This window comes from Nasonia vitripennis, chromosome 3, assembly GCF_009193385.2.
Source record: "Nasonia vitripennis strain AsymCx chromosome 3, Nvit_psr_1.1, whole genome shotgun sequence".
NCBI classification, from domain to species: Eukaryota; Metazoa; Arthropoda; class Insecta; order Hymenoptera; family Pteromalidae; genus Nasonia; species Nasonia vitripennis.
Window position 1 is genome coordinate 2565172 of NC_045759.1, and position 19558 is coordinate 2584729.

At 49.9% G+C, this 19558-nt stretch overlaps 3 protein-coding genes across 3 annotated transcripts; 2 read left to right on the plus strand and 1 right to left on the minus strand.

Annotated features, from left to right (window-relative positions):
• Positions 1-1961: 1961 nt before the first annotated feature.
• On the minus strand, positions 1962-18949 carry LOC100122615 (photoreceptor-specific nuclear receptor). Its single transcript, XM_016983495.3, has 10 exons — positions 18749-18949; positions 18614-18678; positions 18324-18462; positions 16164-16683; positions 12937-13040; positions 10521-10635; positions 4164-4279; positions 3862-4082; positions 3491-3782; positions 1962-3416 (listed from the first exon to the last, which is right to left on the minus strand). The coding sequence occupies exons 2-10, from the start codon at positions 18635-18637 to the stop codon at positions 3178-3180; spliced, it is 1770 nt and encodes a 589-aa protein (XP_016838984.1). The 5' UTR covers positions 18638-18678; positions 18749-18949; the 3' UTR covers positions 1962-3177.
• On the plus strand, positions 4580-7749 carry LOC103315666 (centrosomal protein of 78 kDa). The gene is made up of 6 exons (XM_008205724.4): positions 4580-4738; positions 4799-4942; positions 5018-5232; positions 5300-5838; positions 5904-6409; positions 6479-7749. Exons 3-6 carry the CDS (start codon positions 5057-5059, stop codon positions 7382-7384), a joined length of 2127 nt encoding a protein of 708 aa, XP_008203946.1. The 5' UTR covers positions 4580-4738; positions 4799-4942; positions 5018-5056; the 3' UTR covers positions 7385-7749.
• Positions 8623-9485, plus strand: LOC107980848. Its single transcript, XM_031926286.2, has 3 exons — positions 8623-8752; positions 8830-8968; positions 9048-9485. Exons 2-3 carry the CDS (start codon positions 8909-8911, stop codon positions 9375-9377), a joined length of 390 nt encoding a protein of 129 aa, XP_031782146.1. The 5' UTR covers positions 8623-8752; positions 8830-8908; the 3' UTR covers positions 9378-9485.
• Positions 18950-19558: the final 609 nt, after the last annotated feature.

Below are 19558 nucleotides of genomic sequence, written 5' to 3' on the forward strand. Positions count from 1 at the left end.
GAGAGAGAGAGAGAGAGAGAGAGAGGGCTGTATACTACTATACAGCCGAGCTTTCGCTTTCTCTTAATTCCGAGGACGTCTCTTTCTTTTCCTCATCCCACTCCTCTTCTTCTACTTATTCTTTTCAGAGGATCGTGTTTTCGCGCACGGGGGAAGACCGAAAGGGAAAAGTTTCTCAGATCGCTCTGGGGTGGATGTCCCTGCGTTCTATTAGTCACCGGCGAGCTTGCGGAGCTTCCAGTCGACTTTTGTTCATCCTCCTGTCTTTTTTTCGCGTTATGAACTACTATACTACTGTAACGTCGTTTCCATAAACGCGAAAAAGCTCGCAACATTTATTATCCGAAACTCCCTCTCTGCCCCCCGTCGTCGTTCTCTTTCATCCCAGCAGCGCCGGCATCTCGAAAGCGCGCTTCGTACGTGTCCTCTTCTCGACCCTCACAGCATCACACACACGCGCGCAGCTCTCTCTCTCTCTCTCTCTTTCCCCGTGAGCAGCAGTGAGAGGCGAAATACAACAAGTCCCGGCGCCATTGCTGGCTCGACGAGTTTTGTCCTCGGGGGTGAGAGGCTAAAACTCCGCCCCCTAACCCCCTACCCCCTTGCAATATCTCTCTCTCTCTCTCTCTCTCTCTCGCTCTCCCGCGAGTCAATACTCCGGCGCCGCCGCCGCCCCGTTCGCGACCTACTACTACTACTACTACTACTACTACTACTACTACTGCTGCTGCTGCTGTGTTGTATGCGGAGAAGCTTTGCCAGCGTGGGTGTGCGGGGGAGTCGGGTATCGAAATTCGCGGGGGCGTCGGAGAGCTGCGCGTCGCGACTTTTCCTTATGGCGAAGCGGCTGGCTTTTTATCGCTGTTTGGGGGGAAAGGGGAGTTTTTGGGATATTCATCGTTTTGTCTTCGCCATTCATAGGTAGGACGATTTTGAAGTTTGTTGTCGTGTTGCTCTACGACCCCAAATAAGCAAACAGATCTCAAATAATCCCTGTCATGCCATATACCCCATGTACAAAAATCAAACACGTCAAAAGGATCACTATCAGCCAAATCTCCGGCACACGCGCTTATTCAATATGCGCACATCAATCTCTCCGCTGCGGAATAAATCAAGAGGCAAGTGCAGCGCGAGGGATGACGGAAAAGTCGCGGTCGCAAATCCTCGACAAACTGCGCACCTACAAGCGTATATACGTATAGCCGGGTACGTCGTAATTGAAAAGGCATTAGCTCGTTGAGCTGCTCTCCGTGTTGCTGCGCCTCGCCTCGGTGTAAGGTTGCGGTGCTGGTGCGTGTGTTTTGATTGATTTTTTCTTTTTCTTTTTTTCAGCGTGACTAGCTTTATTCGGTTTTTTTTTTACAAATCTCGAAAAAATACTCAACGAAGAACGTCATCCAGCGCCGATAAAACAGTCGTCCAGAAATAGCCTTCCACACGGCCACCCAAACGCTACGACGACGACGACGAAGAAAAAAAAATCATTCAATTACTCTGCAAAAGCCATCCCCCAAAAATAGCATTCCAATAGCCCCCATAATTTCGCTCCAGCCCCTCTCGTACCAAGCGAGCGGCTCTCCTGTATCAATGCGCGAGTGGGTGCTCTCTCTCTCTCTCTCTCTCGCTCTTACGGGGGCTTTGACAACTTAAGCAGCCCCTTAAAGCCGGCTCCGGTAATTTATAAGCGCTCGCGCCCCGCCGGCAAGAGCGTCAAACTGCCATGTGGCCAGGGGCAGAGTCAGGGATTAAGCGGCCGATAAATAAATGTTTGCGCGCAGCCTGTATCTCCGCGACTTTTTGCCGCGCGTATTATACTCGGTCCCGTCTGCCTGATGGATTATGTAATGCGCGATGGAATTTTAATTGGCTTCTGATTTACGTTCTGCGCAGCTTCTCTATTGATAATTTTCGAGGACGAGTAACGAGGGATGAGGAATTATTAATTACAAGGACGATCGTTTCTCTTGTGTTATTATATACTCATATACTTTTATTACAATCAGTGTTGCGCAATCGTTACATTATTTATTAATTCATTTTTTTGTTTGTTCTTTCTTTGGATACGACAGTCATTTATATCACAACAACATGGAATATACAGTAGGCGCGCAATTAGAGTTACGTTCGCGCGTTATGTTTAAATTATACTATATACTTTGGTTCTTTTTACAGCGCGTCGGCCGCGCACGACTAGATTCTTTATTTATACGACTAGAATTATCACTCTACCATATACGAATTTTCTCTATATTTCATAATGACACGTACATCGCTATTCCTGCAATATTCCGACAGAAACTCGTTCGCGTAGTGACTCTATGTGTTGTGCGATGGTTTCATATAATCGATTGCAAAATTGTTTTGCCGTCTTCAATGTACAATACATGTACAGAGTCGCTTTATACGGAACAATCGTTTATCATGCGTTTAATCCCCAAGAATTGATGAACACAACGAGAATTCAGCTATCAGAGTATTTATAAAAATAATAATTTATAAATGTTATCTTCAATCATAATCATCGTTCTATATTTGATCGTTTCAATTGTGCTTAGCCTGCGATGTAGCACATATTCGTATATTGAAAAAATGTTTTGATTTTACATAAAAAACGTCGATTTAACCATATCATCCTTCTATATGCTCAACCGTATTTGTATCGATCTTAGGCCTCACCGTTGCACACACGCACTTTCGTTGCCCGTCGATTGATCTCTCGTTATCCTTTCTTGCTCACAGACCCTTTACTCATCGTTACTTCGATCGAAACGTACAATCGATTTCAGCTGTAACAACACGAGTTCAGTATACTCTACCTAATACATTTTACCGTACACTGCGTATCATTAGAGTTAGGCACGGCTACAAAGTGTGTCGCGTGAAAATTCGAAAAGAACGATTCCTTATGCACAATTCGGTGTGTTAACCTATGCCGAGATTCGCGAAAATCCTTACCTCTCTTAACCACAACCGAGTGACGATCAGAGGAAAGAATCAGTATACGTGTCCAAACGTCTGAAAAATCATCGTGAAATAATAGCACATAAAACTAGATAACGCAAAAACCTACAGCTCAACAACAACGTCCTCCCCATCACTCGGCTGCTGATCGTCCCAAGGATCCACGGAATCCGCTGGATAAAATATTTACAGACTCGTCATCCAGAGCCGCCTTCAATTCTTGTACATGTCGCAGAGGACCTTCTCCATGGGTGTGTTGCCGATCGTACGGTGGAAGTAGATCAGCTCGACTCGGGTCGCCGGGACGTTCCTCAGCAGCGGCAGGAGAAGAAGCAGTCGACCGAAGCGAGCTGGATTGTTCGGATGCTGGGATCGAGTGTGCTGGCCCAGCATTACCTGAGCCTGGTCCTGCAGGTTCTCGATCTGGTTCAGGTCCTTCAGGCCGCGGGTTTCTGCGAATTTTACGATTCCAGGGCGTTGAGACCAGGTCTTAATCTGGTAAAATCTTGAATTCAAAGCATCGTACCTGGACGAAACAGAATGATAGCCTTCATGCAGGCGAACTCGGCCGGGTCGACCATGATGGACTTGTAGCGGTGCAGCATGTCGTGCAGGTACCTCACGTCGACGCCCACCTGGTTGGACTTGGTGGGCGACGGCAGGTGAAGTCCCGAGTGCGGATGTACCGGGTGCACCGGCGACAGGGTCAGAGCCGAAAGCTCGGCCGCACTGAACAGGGGCGACGACTCCAGCGGCAGACACCACTGGACCGCGTTCAGGAGAAACAGTTCCGACCAGGCTTCCTCCAGCAGTATCACCTGAAACGGATAATCAAAGTTGTTTTTTTAATTGTTTAAATGACGAGAGCAGCGTTGACCCGGATGAACCTTTCCGTACCTGATCGCGGAACGGCAGACTGGCAAACGAGGGCAGATTCTTGGCCCACTTCACAGCCATAAAGAGCAGCCTCGCCGAGGTCTCGTAGACGGTTTCTACGCTCGCCGGCGAGTAGATCGATGGCATTACCGGTGGCAGTTGATTACAGTTGCTGCGCTGCTGGGGCTGCGGCGTCAGCGGCTCCTCGTTCGTCACGTCTATGCTGTCTTCCGACGCGTTGCCTGCGTTTTGTTCGCGATAGGAAAAATCGTTCTAATTTCAAATCGCACAAAGAGAGATATAAGAATTACAATAAGAATTACCGTCGTCGTTGTCCTGTCGCGGAGGCGAAGGCGCGCTGCTGGAGTTGGTCGTCGGAGCGACGGTCGGCAGAGGCAGTGGCGCCGCGTACCTCGCCATCGCCAAAGAAACGGGCGGCCTGTGGACAAACAACCAGTGCCATTTGCATTAAATAACTGTGGGCGATTCGTTTGGGATAGCCATAATCATCCGCTCATTATCGTACCGATTGATTGATTAATAACCTAATTAGCTATAGATGTTATTGCGAGAGTCGCATTATTCGAGCTGATTGTTAATTGGATTTTAGTTTCGTTTGACGCCTAATTGATTTCGGATATTTTCAGCTATAGTCGTTAAAACAGAACAACAATGTCATTGCAAAGCTTTCGAACGCACGAATCAAGCCGCACACATATTACCGTGAGCGACGAACTTCAGACCTCAGGCCTCTCTCGTCCCCCTATTTTTTTTGTCGTTTGTCACCTCTGGTTCTAGTCAAGATTTTTTTTTTTTTTTGAACTACAAAACCAACCCAAACAAACTCAATGTCGCAATACTTCTTCAGCATCGTCCTCGTCGTTCGCAGCGCTTTCGGGTAGTTAAAGAAAGACACATGCGATTTCGAATCGGAGGGTTATACGGAGGTCGTTTTCAGGTGCCAGTGAGGTGAGCGCAGATGACGTTCGGCGACGAGGACACTTTCGGCCAGGATTTACCTCGATACTGCAAATCCAGGATTTTTTGGTCGACAGGAGCTTTAGCCTCTGACCCGAGGGATTGAAAAATTCTACAGAGCTGGGTAAGGCTACGTTTCGGTTAACCTCGCGACGCCAATCAATATATAGTTCTCCGCTAAGCCCGTCTTTGTCGGCAGCTTCCTGCGGTCGGGTGAGGAAGAAACGTGCAATCGACGATGGCGGAGCACAGCTTCGCCACTCAGTACCTCGAGCTCTGCAGGCAGAAGCGGCTGCGGCCGCTGCCGGTGATATGCGTCACGCTGCCGCATTCGCTCGATTTCACCACCGACCGCGTCAAGATGGACGACTGGGCACCGATTCTAAATTCGCTGTCGCTCGATCGCACGCTCAGGTTCGTTATTCTCAGAGCCTCGATAAGAAGCTCTTATAAACCGTATGAACCATGTGACGTCGTCCAGGTCGATAAGCGTGCGCAGCAAGTACCAGTACCGCAAGCTCCTGGACGACGCGAACTCCGAGACGAAAGCCCGAGCGGTGGGCAAAGCTCCGGTCGTACTGACCCGCTTTCTACTCGAGTGGCTCAGCCACAGTCTGACGCAGTGTGTCAGAAACTCCCCAGCGCTAAACAGTCTTGAACTCGAGGGTGTTCCCGTACCCCCGGATTGTCTTGCCGTTCTCTGCGTCGGTCTCGCCGCCACCAAGAGTCTTCGGCACCTGTCCTTTCGACGATGCTACATCGGAGATGCGGGTTGCGAGGTGCTCTGCAGGACTCTGGGGGAAGTGCAGTGTATCAGGTCGCTCGACCTGTCTCAGTGCGAGCTGACGACCGCGGCTGGACCTGCGCTGGCCTCGGCCCTGTCCAGGCAGAAGCTGGCTTTGTATCAGGACGCTTGGAAGCAGTCGCTCAGGTACAGAGAACCCAAGCTGGAGAGCATGCCTGGACTGAGGAGGCTCACTCTCAATGGGAACAGCAGGCTGGGAAACGAGGCTGTCGCCAGTGAGTCTCGAGTGGGTTCGTACGTTCGTCGCAAAGTTTGCTTTTCTAAAAACCTGGAAACCTAGGTATCATCGAGGCGATAAGGGACAGCCTCTGGTTCAAAGCCCTGGACCTTCAGCAGTGCGGGTTATCCGAGGACACCGGCCAGTCGATTCTCGAGCTTCTCGATCACAACAAGACGCTCGTGATCGTCGACGTCAGGCTCAATCCCAACATCCAGCAAGACACGCTGGCCGAGATCTCCAGGCGTCTCGAGTGCAACGAGCTGCACAGCAAGTCCGAGTACCGCTGGCTCAGCCTACCCGAGCAGAAGGACAGCAGTGGGGCTAAACGTGTCTCATCGGCTGGAAACCTACCCGCGAGAAAGAGCGAACCTCTGCCCAGACCGAGGAGTGCGATGGTCAGGCAGGTCAAGAGGCCACCGGCGCCGGTCGCCTACAGGAAACAGCCTCTGCTGCAGATGCCGCCACCGCAGCTGGTCAAGAGAATGAAGACCAAACCACCTGTGCCGGTGATGGAGAGGCGCCCCAGGTTGCCCATGAAGCCACCGGAACACGCGAGGGTACCTCAGGTACTTTTTCATTCAAGTCGTGTTATTTTTTGGATTTTTACAACATGAACAGCTACAATAATTTTACAGCCCGAGCCACCGCCTAAAGTATCCCTACACCTGGACCTCCAGTCCCAGATCCAGTCTTTGTCCGATACAACGCAACCTGACGCCAACCTGCCCCTGACCTCTGAACCCACACCCACGAGTCAACCCCAAGTTGAACAGCCTGACTCCAGCCAACTGGACTTTGAATCTCAGAAGCTCGAAGAAATCGCAGAGCAGCTTCTGGAGTCCCGAGCAGAGTGCGATCGCTTCCTCGAGGAGATCCGACGTAACGAGTTGATCATCGCCGAAGAACGGGCTCGTCGTGAGTTCGCCGAAGCGAAACTCAGGTCTTTGCGGACCGACCTAGAGGAGATTCAGCAGCGGGAGCGAGATTCTCGAGGCTACCTTCTCATCAGTCAGAAGTCCATGGAGGAGATCTGCTTGTCGTTCGGTAGACTCCTGGACATGTTGGAAAGGCATCCGGTGCCCGACGACGTCATCGACGAGGAGAACAACAGTCTTGCCAGGTTGGACGTTGAAGCGGCGGAAGATCGGTTGACGAAGGAGGACATCAAGCGAAGGTTTGCTCTGATTATCCGGAAGACCAAGTCTGAGAACCTAAAGCGTGGATACTTCGTGGACGAGAACACGGTGCTGTCAAGGCTGCAGTTGACGGCAAGACACGGCAGGTCTGAAGGCAACATCCGGAACAAGAAGCCCACCGCGGTTGAACCGCTCAGAAGGTGTGAGAGGAACATCGGAGACACGGTGGAGACGGTGGGACTACCCTATCAGGACTTCCGGGAACATCGGTACGAGGGCATCAGACTGTCTTCCCTGAAGGCCGGCGATGGAGCGTCTTCGCCTGGCGAAAGAGCCCGGACACTTTTCGCCAGCATCGTCAACGGCGACGCGCTGTTGGGCTTCAGTCAGTCGCACGCTAGGTAGCCGTGGGATTCGTCGGTCACCGATTATGCCATATCTGGTGGCTACGGCCGTCGAAGACACGCAGCTCCGTCGGAGTTTGTTTCGGAGCTCTCAGCGATGACCGTTGCTGGACTCGTAGGGGGGGATGAAGGATTTCACAGATAGCAGTGATCTTGAGCCGTTTAATTTTAACTTTAGACATATTTATGTTGATGTAAATTTTAGTTTTTAGTTAAAATTCGGTTCGGTGTTGACAAATTTAAAGGACTTTATTGAATTCGACGTATTCTACTGTGTATACCAATGAATGAGAGGCTCCTAATGGTCTTTCGGTCTGTACGTGAGACGTTTTGTATACTTATAATAAACAGGATGTTTTATCGAAATTGGCAGTTTACTTGTTCTAATTTTATAAAGTAAAAATGTTACTTAAGCTCTACAAAAACGTAAAGATAACACACGGATATGAAAGCTGCAGCTGCGTGTTCGAGCCGGCATCGGTAATAGACAGCTAACGACTATGAAAACAGTAGTGACACGTGTAATAATACATATCCGTATCAATTGTGGTTTCTCTGGAATTAAGTAACTTACATAAAAACATGGTGTAATTATATGCAAGCAATGCGACAAAAATTCGAAGAAAAACAAACACTACAATTATAATGAGATAAAAAAAGTAAAAATTTCAGGAATCGTAGTGGTCATTATATCGTTGTAGTTTTACTTGGAAATTAGAATTTGAATGAGTATACGAAAGAAACACACTTGTACAAATCAAATAATTCTGATAATCTTGTTAAGAGAATTAAAAAAAAAAACATTCAAAGCCTGTGCTGATAAAGCGTAATCTCGTTATGAATAGTATTGTGTTTACGTACAAAAAAAAAAAAAAATTCCCGAATAATTCCCGCGTTTTCGACAAAACACAAGTTCGTATAAATAGCCGATCAGTTTGCAACGATTCATCAAGTGGAGTTTCAAATCCAACTAACTTGCTACGATTTGAGGTAAGTTTGCAATTGCATTTTTGTTACTACTTAATTTTTTTATAATAACACCAGTAAACTGAAAAATAAATTGATCACAATAATGTTAAAATTTTTAAAAGATCAGCAAAATGATTGCCTTCTATGCACTAGTGCTCGCCGTCTGCTCGGTAGCATTACCATCTGTATCGGCTGCTAAACAACCTTTCCGAGTACGTACGCGATATGGCTTCATAGAAAGTAGATTTTAGTATAAAATTAATTCTTTCTTCTTATGTATATAGGACAATATTCAAGACTTGCACGATGCGCTCATTGCTGAACTCGTAGCAGAATATCAGAGAAGCAGTGGACAAATTCAGCTTTCCAATGTAGGCCAAGCCAAGGAAGGCACTCTGGGGTAAATTTGCAAAGACTTGAAAATCATATTTTAGGGCAATTTATGCGCATGAAATTTAAAGTTTGGATATTTTTCAGCGATTTGAGGCTTCTTCAGAAACCATCCGACGGCTTGACCCTTCCCGGCAGAGCTGATGATTCCGAGAAAAATCCAAGAATGGCTATGTTCAGATTCGGGGTCCCAAGGGCTCACGCCGTATTCAAAAACTACAAGCCGGTTAGTATATTGTTAATTCATAGATGATCATCAAAAGTACAACAATTTATAAAATAACCAATGAAACATGTCTTTCTAGATGTCCATCCCGTTTTTGAGGAAGCGCACTCTCGATTACGAGATCGAGGATTTGAACTTCTTTGTGGAATACACCATTACCGTCAAGCATAATGAATGCCGATTGAATCTCCTGAAAGTACGTGTCCAGGGTAAAGAAGGCAAAGTCACAGTTGGAGGTGGACTGTTCAAACCGACAAATTCCATCCTGGAAGGTTTCGTCGAGAACGCGAACACTCACATCATCGAAGCTGCTAGACAGGACGTTGAGAGCAAGGTACGCGATTTATTGGACAATCGACAGTTCGAGTGTTCGTTTTACGAACCCAGCAAGCAATTCTTGACCGCGTAAGGTTCTAAAAATGGTCAACCTAGCTGCCGAAAGTAAGATCCTAAGCAATAAGTTAATTGTAATGTCAAATATATAATCATAACGAATAAAAAACAAGTACGAAAATAATCTTTGTTGGTAATTTTTTTTTAAACGTACAGCTGTGCTGAATATTTTAGGCTCATTATCGATTCTTTTGTCCGTCACCAATGACATTTCTTATATCTTATCAAGCACACAGCATGGAATCTTCATTGCCACATTACAAACCGTTTGCTCAGCGCATCTGCTCCATTCATCACACTTCTTTAGAATCCCGAATAACAGAATCCGAGCATGCAATTCCAAGGCGATCAATTCATATTCAATTCCAAGTTTCGTAACTTCCCCAAAAGGAGAACACTAATCCAACGAAGAATAATCGCAGCGTAATTCCCACTTCGCATCAGTGTCACCTCCGCACGCCACAACGTCAAGCGTGCAAGAACTCCCTCGACACACACACACACACACGCAGAGTTCACCTTCCTCCCGCGGTATGGATTTTCCATTAGTTCCGAGCGGCCGATCACACACCTCTGCTCGCCGCGTCAAAGGTAATTTTTCATGACAGATCACGCTCGGCGTGGCGTGCTGAAGGTAAGCCGTTCCTCCTCAGCTCGTCGCGGGAGATCAAACGTGCTGAGGAGAGAGATCGATCGATTTCTGGCGAGAATATACGCCGCGGATTAAAAATTGCCGATAGAGCCCGACACTCTGTGTCTGTGTATACTGTCGCTCTGCTTTTTCGAGGTGAAAATCAGGGCTGTCTTTGTCGCGCACAAACTCATACGAGAGGCTCTTTGTTCGTACGTTGACGCTTTGGTTTTTTAATTTTTGGGTCGACGCCGATCGCTAGAGTGTGAACGATTGTATATAATGTGCCGGGGGCTTTCAGCGCGTTCTATTTTTAAGAGGGAGTCTCGCGGTCGTTTGAAAAATATTTACTCTACTATATGTAAAAAAAAAAAAAAAAATGTCACATCAGCTTGTGTGTGCGTGTATAACGCAGACGCCGACGGTTTTATTTCCTCTCGACGCGGTAAAAGGGTGAATTTGCATCTGTAAGCCTATGGAGAGAGGCGATGTAACAACACAGAGCGTGGCGAGATGAGATTCACTCACCCGAAAACTCCGACGGCGACGGCAGCCTCGCGCAGCGCTCGCTCCTGGTCCATTTCCACGAGCGCCTCCGGCCTGATGGTCGCCGTGTTGCGCGGCTGCCTCTCGTTCTGCACGGCTGTAACATTCGAATTTTCTTTTATATTCCCTACACATATAAGAGTTGAAAAGTACAAATTGAGCGTAGCTCATCCAAAGCAATTTAGCCTCGGCTCGCTCGTTACGAGGAGGACGGCGGCTACATGTCCCGAGGACAAAAGGGCGAGAATTCGATAATCAAAGTCAATGCAATTTCCGCGGGGCAAAAACGTGCCCCGACGCTGCGACTTGACTCGAGCCAACTTCCCGCAGAGCCGAAGGGGTGTGTTCTCTCTCTCTCTCTCTCTTGTCCGGGTGTCTCTGCTCGCGGCATGTCCGACCGCAGCTCTCCCGACACCTTCTCGCTCGTCCGATGTATAGCTATATGCGCTTTACTCTGCGTGTCTTTGAGCGACTCGTTTGGACATTTTCCGCGGGTAAGAGTCGATATCGAAGAAATTCATTCATGACTCGACTCGACTCATCCGCCTCCCAATGTCTTTTTCCACCCTCCGACGAGAGTCTATCTATCGCCGTCTTCCGTCCCGACGGGGTGTGTTTCAGTGCTGTTCACGTAACGCGGTTATGTCATCGGCGGCGAGTCTGCTCCTGACAGCGACGCAAATTTAACGGGCCGCGCAGAAATCAGATGCATTGTTTGCAGCAGTGCTCGCCGTTAGGTAACTAACTCTCTCTCTCTCTCTCTCTCTTAGCTTCTATCCGACGAAAAACGCACGTGCGCGCTCGCTGAGCTATATACGTATTATGTGTGTGTGTGTGTGTGTGTGTGTGTATTGAGAACGACGTCGGGGCCTGTTTCGCGCATCGGGTGTTTTGACGTGTAATGTGGGTGTTTACGGGGATTCGTTGGAAGAAATATTCTCGAACCACCGACGTAGTAACCTCCCATTGTGTAAGGATTCGATCGCAAGAGTTTGAGCAATAAAGGCTCACGCTTTCGTCAGAGTAAACCTGGAATAAGGTACTGTGAGGATTCTTTCGTTTATAAAAATTCCGTTTTCTTCCAAACGGACTACGAATAAAACTACGTCTCAGACGTCCTCTTACGAAACCACGTCCTCGAGCGCCAGCTGGCATTGAATCCCGAAATCCGTAAAGAGCTACAATCCAAAATCCACGAACTAGCAACGTACACTCAATCGTAAAAATCAAAAGATTGTGATAGATCGTGCACTGACCGGTATAACCAAAAGACGTCATCGAAGCGACTCGGCATTTGGCGCTCGATCAACTCCGGCCCTCCGACGAGTCCGCGGCGTCTCGAATCCCTACGTATCATCAAAAAAAAAGTCGCGCTTTTACACAATCATCTAATTTCCACCCGCTGAGCGACTTAATGGGAAGGGAGTAACTCTCTTACGCATCCTGCGGTTTTTCCCAGCCAGCCCTTTTCGGCCGCACGCGCGAGTCTCGGCTTTTCATTTATTTTTTATTTTTTTTTTTTTTTTGCTCGCGCCGAGAAGCTTCCTCTTTCGCGTGTGTGATGCAAGATAAACGCGCGCACGCGCTCGGCTCTAATTTGCATGGGTCGACGGGCGGTCTTGCGGGGGGCTAAGGGGATGCTTTGACTAGAGAGAGAGAGAGAGAGAGAGAGGATCGTTTTCGCGGAAGAAAGCGCGGTTTTTATACAGTTCCTTCTGATTATTTAAAAAAAATAAACAAACAAAAAAAAATACACTTAGTATAAGGAAAAAAACTATTGCAAAACAGTCGGGCTTTGCCTGCATACGCGTATTTCCTCCAATTAACCCTTGGAGTTGTTAGATACACCGTCGGCGGCTTCATAGGGCCACGTGACTGCCGGGCGCGCTAACGACCTCACCGCGTGTTTACCGAGCGTGCGGTACTGTCTCTTCGTGTTTCGCGCGCTATGTGCATACCCGGAGAGTAATTGCGCGTGTGCGAGAGCCGCCCGCGGAGTCGAGTGCAGCCTGTGGCTTTTTGCGTATCGTCTCTCTGCGTGGTTTGGGATTGATTTTCGGAGCGATGAAAAGAAGCCCTCTAATACTCCAATTCCGCTTTACGACAGCAAGTTCGGCAATAAGAAACTTTCCGACGGGGAGGGAAAGAAAAAGAAAAAATCTGCAGGTGCGGCCGCATTACTCCTCTTCTTCGACCCCACGACTTCTTCTCTACTCCCCTATCTCGAGGTATAAGTACATCCGATCGATTTCGCCGGAAATCCAGAAATGGCCTCGTCGCTCCCAGTTATATAACCTCGCGCTGTGTAAAAATGCAGAGGCCGTCGCGCCGAGAAATAATCGAATCGCGCAGGGCCCAAATCGAATTAAAAGCAGAAACGTGCATGTTGTGTACTCACCGTCTTTGTTCATGCCCATCTGCATACACTTTTTCAGCCGACATGCCTGGCACTGATTGCGATGCGCCTTGTCGACGACGCAACGGCCGGTTCCAGCTTGGCATCTGTATAGAGGTTGAAGGGACGCTTTAATTATTTTTACGTATTACACGATGGATAGAGAAATGTGCAAACAAAAGCTCTCTCGCGCGCGCGCGGGGATTACGGGAATAAGGAGGACGTGGAAGAAGAAGAAGTAAAAGGGAGCCGCGCGTCGAAGGATAACGCGGTTAGTCCCCCGCGCGCGCGCGCGCGCAACAATGAGAGTAATCGAATTTAACGTCCGCGCGAGTCGAGAGAGGAAAAGCTCGTGCGCCGCCGACAAGTGCGAGAATTCGCTTCCTCTCTCCTCGGCTTGAGTGTCTAATTCGCTCGCTGTGTGCTCGTTACGCCTGATCTGCGCTCTGATTTACGAGTACTTTTATTTTTCTTCCTATATTCTACGAGTACATTAAAGCTTTGCTCGTCACGCCTGCAGCGACTCTCGCTCTTCGCTCTTCCGCGTCATTAGGGCATTGTTCGCGCCCGCGCATGTATGTAAACGACAGAGAAAAGTGACGAGCGTACGTGTATCTCTGGTATATATATATAGGGGTGGAGATCTCGGCGCCTCGGGCGTTGTGGGGCGAGTGTGTTCTGAGAAAAGCGGGAATGATTTCAAAAAATCTAAGCCGATATACTCGGGCGCAACAGTTTCTCAAGTACAGAGAAAAACAGTACACCGACACTCGAACGAATCAAGCCGGCCCGTACACGCTTATTAAAACGCATTACGCGCTCTCTCTCTCTCTCTCCCCTGTATTTGCACGCACCCTCGCCACCAGCAGTGCGCACGCGTGTCCCCTCGCGCGCAGAAGGGGGTGTCGGAAAAAGCGACTCTCTCGTGCAAATTGATTTGCGTTCACGCCCCGGCGAAGCCCCCCGCGCGCGACCCTCGGCTCTCTCTCTCTCTCTCTACGCTGCACCGTAGCTTTTATTGTACACACACGCACACACACATAGAAGGTATATAGGAGCGCGCGACGCTCGTGTTTGGCTTCATCGAGTTACGGCTCGGCAAACCGAGAGCATGTGCTGATGCTCTCGCCGGGATATGATACGTATGATATACATATTTGTCGCGTTAACGCGCCGATGGAGCCGCGTATATTCCGACGCGTGGGATCTGCGTGTGTTATGCTTATTATTTATTTTATTTTCTCTTTGCTACAGAGACTATAACGGTCGGAGAGTGATTGGTATACGCGCTCGGTGAGATTCTCGCTCGTGCGCGTTGGAGTGTGGAATTTTAATGGATGAGGGTTGACTCGCGTGCTGCTGGGATAATTTCTTCCCGTTGTACGCGCATACGATTTTCGAAGGAGAATCTTCCTTTTTGTCTCGTTAGCCGGAGCTCTCGATGAGTCCTGCGGTCTCTAAGGCGATTATTTAAATCGAGGCGGATCCTTCATCCAATTAATGCAATAAACAATCGCAACTATACACAAAGTCCAGCGACGCAGCGTATCGCGCTTTCCACCCCCGCAGCGACAGACACAGACGCGCGCACATAATCCCGGCGGCGATTCTGCAGCCTTCGGAGAATCGGGACGCATCTGTCGCGTCGCGCGCAATGCTTTCGGAGCGGCGCATAGTGGCGCACAGCCGAGCGAGCAATCGAGAGAGTGAGAGAGCGGGAACGCGTTCCTGGTAATTGGTTATCTGTGCGAAGGCTCTGAAGAGGCCTTTACCGCATTACGGGCCATCTGACGGCGGCGGGATGGTCTCTGTGCTCGTAAAACGCCAACGAGCGGAGAGCGAGAGCCGTTTCTGCTGTGTTGGGAGGGAACGAGAGGAATCCGGAGGGACACGTTTTCGGTTTGTTGGATCGATTTTGTTCAACTTTTGTTCAATGGACGGAGATTCTCAGGCCCGACGATAAGCCGAGTCGCAGCAGCCGGCGCTTAAACGTAATCCCTAAACGATCTTCGTCCCACTTGTTACGCCGTCGATATATCATATCATACGCCGAATAACCATCGGCTATTATATATCGCACGAGGCGAAAGATGCCTCCCGATAAACTTCTCTCTCTCTCTCTCTCTCTCTCAAGTGCTCTCCCAGGACTGTATCTCGCTCGTGTATTATGCATAGGACGATGATTCTTGAAACGGCGCATCTGCCCCGAGGCTCTCTCTGCATTACGCATTGTCCGACGAGCGCTCGTAACAGGTGTCGCTTTGGCTCGCGGTCGAATTAATCAAAACAGCGCTAACCGGTAATCCGATTGAAATTCAACGGGCCACACGCGCGTATGGTATGAATATCGGGCCTATCGTGGTCCGTATACGACGCGGAGAGGGTGAAGATGATATTTTTTCGACTCGCGGAATTCCTCCTCATGATTCTACTATTTTTCAGTGAGAGAATGGAAGCGGAGAATCGAATTCCCCCGTAGGCTCAGTTCTCGGATACGAGGGGGTTAATAGCTCGCGGATCGACTGCCGGCCCTCGTCCTCGGGGATTTGGAAGCGTCTATTACATATATTTACGCGGGAGCAAGTGTCCGGAAGATCGCGCGCGATCCGCGGTGTGTTTTAAACGGACGGTCATGAATAATTCCGCGTGATTTTCACGAGGTCTTACTGCTGCTGCACTGCGAAATTCGAGCCGGAAAAGCCCCGAAAAAAGCAGAAGAACCAGGCGGCCGACTCGAACGGGCAGTGATTTCGTTGTAAGAGGTATCCGATGGAGATGGATGCCCGTCCCCCAGGGGCCCCGTATATAATAGTTTCACCCCTCACACGCGTACAACGTATATAGATACCTCTCTCCGCAAGCAGAAGCACCTCGCGCCGCTCATCCCGGGATCAATTTCCCTTATACCCATATACGAGATGCATAAGCCCACTTGAACGGCGCCACATGGCGCATCGCGCGCGCTATACTTTCTGCAGCGGCGTTTTGTTGCGCGCGGAAGACGGGCGCGCAGATGCGAGGATTAACCTCTCGCGCGATCAGCGAGACAGAGGATTAACCGGCCGATGGGACAGCCCGGCTGCTGTTTTGCTTGTAATTCTTTTTTACGGCGGACGAGGAATTAGTTAGCGCGGTGATTGATTGTCCGCCCTTGAGTAGGGGAGTCCCAGTCTGTGGCTTTCGTTTGCGCTGCACTTGTTGTTTCGGGGTCGACATCGAGCTCCACCTACCTGTATATGAGTTTCCTCCTGACGCTCCTCTTGAAGAAGCCGCTGCAGCCGTTGCAGGCGAGGATGCCGTAGTGCTTGCCGCTGCTGGTGTCCCCGCAGACGACGCAGATCAGCCCGAGGCTCCTGGGCGGCTTCCCGCTGTGCTGCTGGCCGTGTCCCCCGGGTTGATGCTGTCCAGCGACGGGATGAGCCGGCGGCGGATGCGACGGCGGCGCTTGCTGCTGGTTATGCTGCTGGTGGTGGTGGTGGTGGTGGTGGTGCTGCTGCTGTTGCTGGGCCGCGAGCATCGGGTGCGGATGGCCGCCGTTCTCCAGGGCGGTCAGGTAGGGCGAGCGAGCCAAGGGGAAGTCCGAGCCGAGGCCTCGGCAGAGGGGCACCGGACACTCCTGGACCGAGCGGGAGCCGTAGGGGTCGTGGCTCGAGGCCGCGGTGGTCGTCGTCGTCGTCGTCGAGCCTTGGGTGTTCAGCGGGCTGTAGCGCTCCGGGAGGCCTGGCGAGATGACGCTGCTCTCGGCCGAGTCTGTCGAGGCGGGAAAGGTGAAAGTATGGTTACTCTATTGTGAGCCAATAAAAATCAGTCCAGTCTCTCACTTCATCGCTTAACCGCATTATAAGGGACGTCTCCATTCTTGCGCGACTCGCTCTCTCCCCTTCGCCGAATCGCGCTTTAATGAAAAGCGTGACTAATAAAATAAGTCACTCTATATACGTGTACGCAGGACCCTCTCGACTCCGCACACATACACGCACACACACACACAGATGTCTCGGCGGGAGAGACTTTCCCTTCGCTTCTTCCGCTTGATCCTTTCGATTCTAATTTCTTCCCGGCGACGGAGATTTGCGCTCTATAGCGATGCATTATTTATGAATCGTCCTGCACTCGGAGGTGAACAGAACGAAACGATTCGTGATATTAATTTGCGACGAGAGAGGCGGGTAAAGCTCCTGTGCTCCAACTTATTTTCTCATGTAAATGCCGTTTGTCAAACAACGCGACAGGAAAAGCCCGGCTGAGCCTCCGATATGGAAGCTGTTTATTTATTTATTTATTTATTATTATTTTTTTTTTTTTTTCGTGAAATAGCTTCCTTTCTCGACCTCGCCTATATACGATACGGAATCGGAGGAGGAGTTAGAAGGCAGGAATCCGATGAGCTCGGGTAAACACCTCGCAGGCATTTCTCGATGAGGAACGCGCGGCGTCCTCCGATGATCCCATAACGCAGGAGCCAGGGGGTGCCGAGGCTCGGAAGGGCGCAGGTGGTGCGCCATCCGCCAGCATTGATATGCTAATGAAATTTGACGCCCCCGAGAGCTCTCTCGGGCTCGTTTTATGCGGAGGCCGATGCTCTCCGGCACTCTATGCTATTGCCTCTGCTCGATTTTTGCATTTCAAGGAGATCCGAACGTCACCCGGAGTGTAAGCTCTACGCAAATATAGCCCGTAATAGCCATAAAGCAAACTTTGTCGTAGTCGCGGTCCACCCCATATTTGTACACACGCAAACACACTCGAGTCGAAGTCTTATATACAGTCTCACCCCGGGATATTTCTCCCTTTTACATTGACTCGGTATATAGAGAGAATATTCCTTGTTTACTCAGCGGCGCGGCGCATTCCGAGGGCCGAGAGACGGGATTTCATTTGTCTAATGGGCCGGAACCATTCGCGCGCGCGCGCGCGCTCCCAAGTGTTATAACCCGGGCGCGCTAGAGCGATTTGTAATTGACTGAGGCGTTATATTCAGCCGCATCTAGCTATATGGTTATTGCGTGCGCGTGTATATGGGCGAGGAAAGGACGATGATTCAAGAAAAACTCTCCCGGCGATACATCAGACCGAGTGGGTATATCCACTCGTGGACATGCTAAATAAGTCTCGATTAGCGCGATAAACTCGAACGAGAGAGTGAGCGAGCGAAGAAAATAATTCCGCGCGTGAGCGAAGGGGCGTCGGGGATTTTACGGGCCGCACGTGTCGGGCTAAAGACGCCGCTTGGCATTTCGATCACGTAATTTGATTCCTCGGGACTTTACAGCCGCGAAGGAGTAGGTAATTTTCAAATTGACTCGACGCTTTAACGGCTCCGTGCGCGAATCTCGAGTCGGCGGATTTGAGTAAGAACGAGGATTTTAGCATATGAACGTTATAATCACCGTGTCGAATGCTCAGCGGACTGGCAGGGCTTCTGGGCTGCTCGGAGCTGGTCTCGTTCTGCGAGTGCTGGTGGTTGATGTGGTGCTCTTCCGACGATCCCATCGTGACGATACCATTCATGTTCTCACTCGTAGCGCACTGCAAAAGTTTAATCAACGGATATACACCTGTGTTTCCCTCTTTTCTCTCTCTCTCTCTCTCTCCCTCTCTCTCTCTCTCTCCGTCCGACTACACCCGGCGCTTATCTACTCGCCAGAGTCTCTACATAACGTGAATAAGCAGTTCGTACCACGATGAATCGCTTGTACAGCATCGGCGAGTCTTCGGTCACTGCGTAACCGCACTAGTCCATCACTGATGAAAAAAAAAAATAACAATAATAAGAAAAAACGGACTAATCACCGACTAGTCACAGAGCACACACAGAGGGCAACAATCGACGTGCATCAGCCGCGCGAGCCGTCAAAGAACAGAGTCGGTATAGAGAGGAAACGATGATACGAGGCGAGTAGCCTGGCCCGGGGATTTCTCGACTTTCGGGGGCGTCGCCTTTGCGATTGGTCCGCCGCAGCTTTTCGAAGGCGGGATCAGGAGGCACCGCGCGCCGCAGCTGCGGGGAAAAAAGAACGAGCCACCGACGCCGCCGCCGCGCCGAGGATTTAACCTATAGCCTGATAGCGCCCCACGTTTGACGTGCGACCAGACGCATGCGCGAACCGCGAGCACCGTCTCTCTCTCTCTCTCTCTCTCTCTCTATGTCTCGCTACTCTGTATACGTACGTGACTACTGTGTGTGAGTGTGCAGGTGCGGCTGTCAAGGAGAGATGCGCCGAGAGTCGAATGAGCATCGATGCTGATTCTCCTGCTGGTGCAATGAAATGTTGATGGAATAAAAAATAAAGGAGTGCAGCGCGCGGGGCGGGGGGGGGGGGGGGGCTCGATTGCTTCGAAGAGTGAAACGTCGACGGGGGATGCTCTCGATTGAGAGCTGTGTGTGGTTCGTCTTTTGCTTCGATTGTTTAAGCATTTGGAGCTTTGGATACGATCAGATGTGTGATTAATGTTGGAGTGTAGAAAAATCAGTTTTTCATTCTGCCAATGACTTTATTTATGTTCACACGTGGCGAAAAGTTGCCCACAAACAAGCCTTTCTCCAAAAGCATCCAAAACTTCGCGACCCCCGAAATCCCAAGTATAATCACCTCACCCCCTCACCAGCACAAATCCTCTTCTC

Excerpts from the sequence above, each read along its gene's own strand:
- LOC103315666 (XM_008205724.4), top strand. The coding sequence starts at position 5,057 with ATGGCGGAGCACAGCTTCGCCACTCAGTACCTCGAGCTCTGCAGGCAG. Across the intron at positions 5,233-5,299 it reads TCGCTCGATCGCACGCTCAG|GTCGATAAGCGTGCGCAGCA; the intron begins GTTCGTTATTCT and ends GACGTCGTCCAG. Across the intron at positions 6,410-6,478 it reads AACACGCGAGGGTACCTCAG|CCCGAGCCACCGCCTAAAGT; the intron begins GTACTTTTTCAT and ends ATAATTTTACAG.
- LOC107980848 (XM_031926286.2), top strand. The coding sequence starts at position 8,909 with ATGGCTATGTTCAGATTCGGGGTCCCAAGGGCTCACGCCGTATTCAAA. Across the intron at positions 8,969-9,047 it reads TATTCAAAAACTACAAGCCG|ATGTCCATCCCGTTTTTGAG; the intron begins GTTAGTATATTG and ends ATGTCTTTCTAG.
- LOC100122615 (XM_016983495.3), bottom strand. The coding sequence starts at position 18,637 with ATGCTGTACAAGCGATTCATCGTG. Across the intron at positions 18,463-18,613 it reads TGTACAAGCGATTCATCGTG|TGCGCTACGAGTGAGAACAT; the intron begins GTACGAACTGCT and ends AAACTTTTGCAG. Across the intron at positions 10,636-12,936 it reads GATGGGCATGAACAAAGACG|CCGTGCAGAACGAGAGGCAG; the intron begins GTGAGTACACAA and ends CGAATGTTACAG.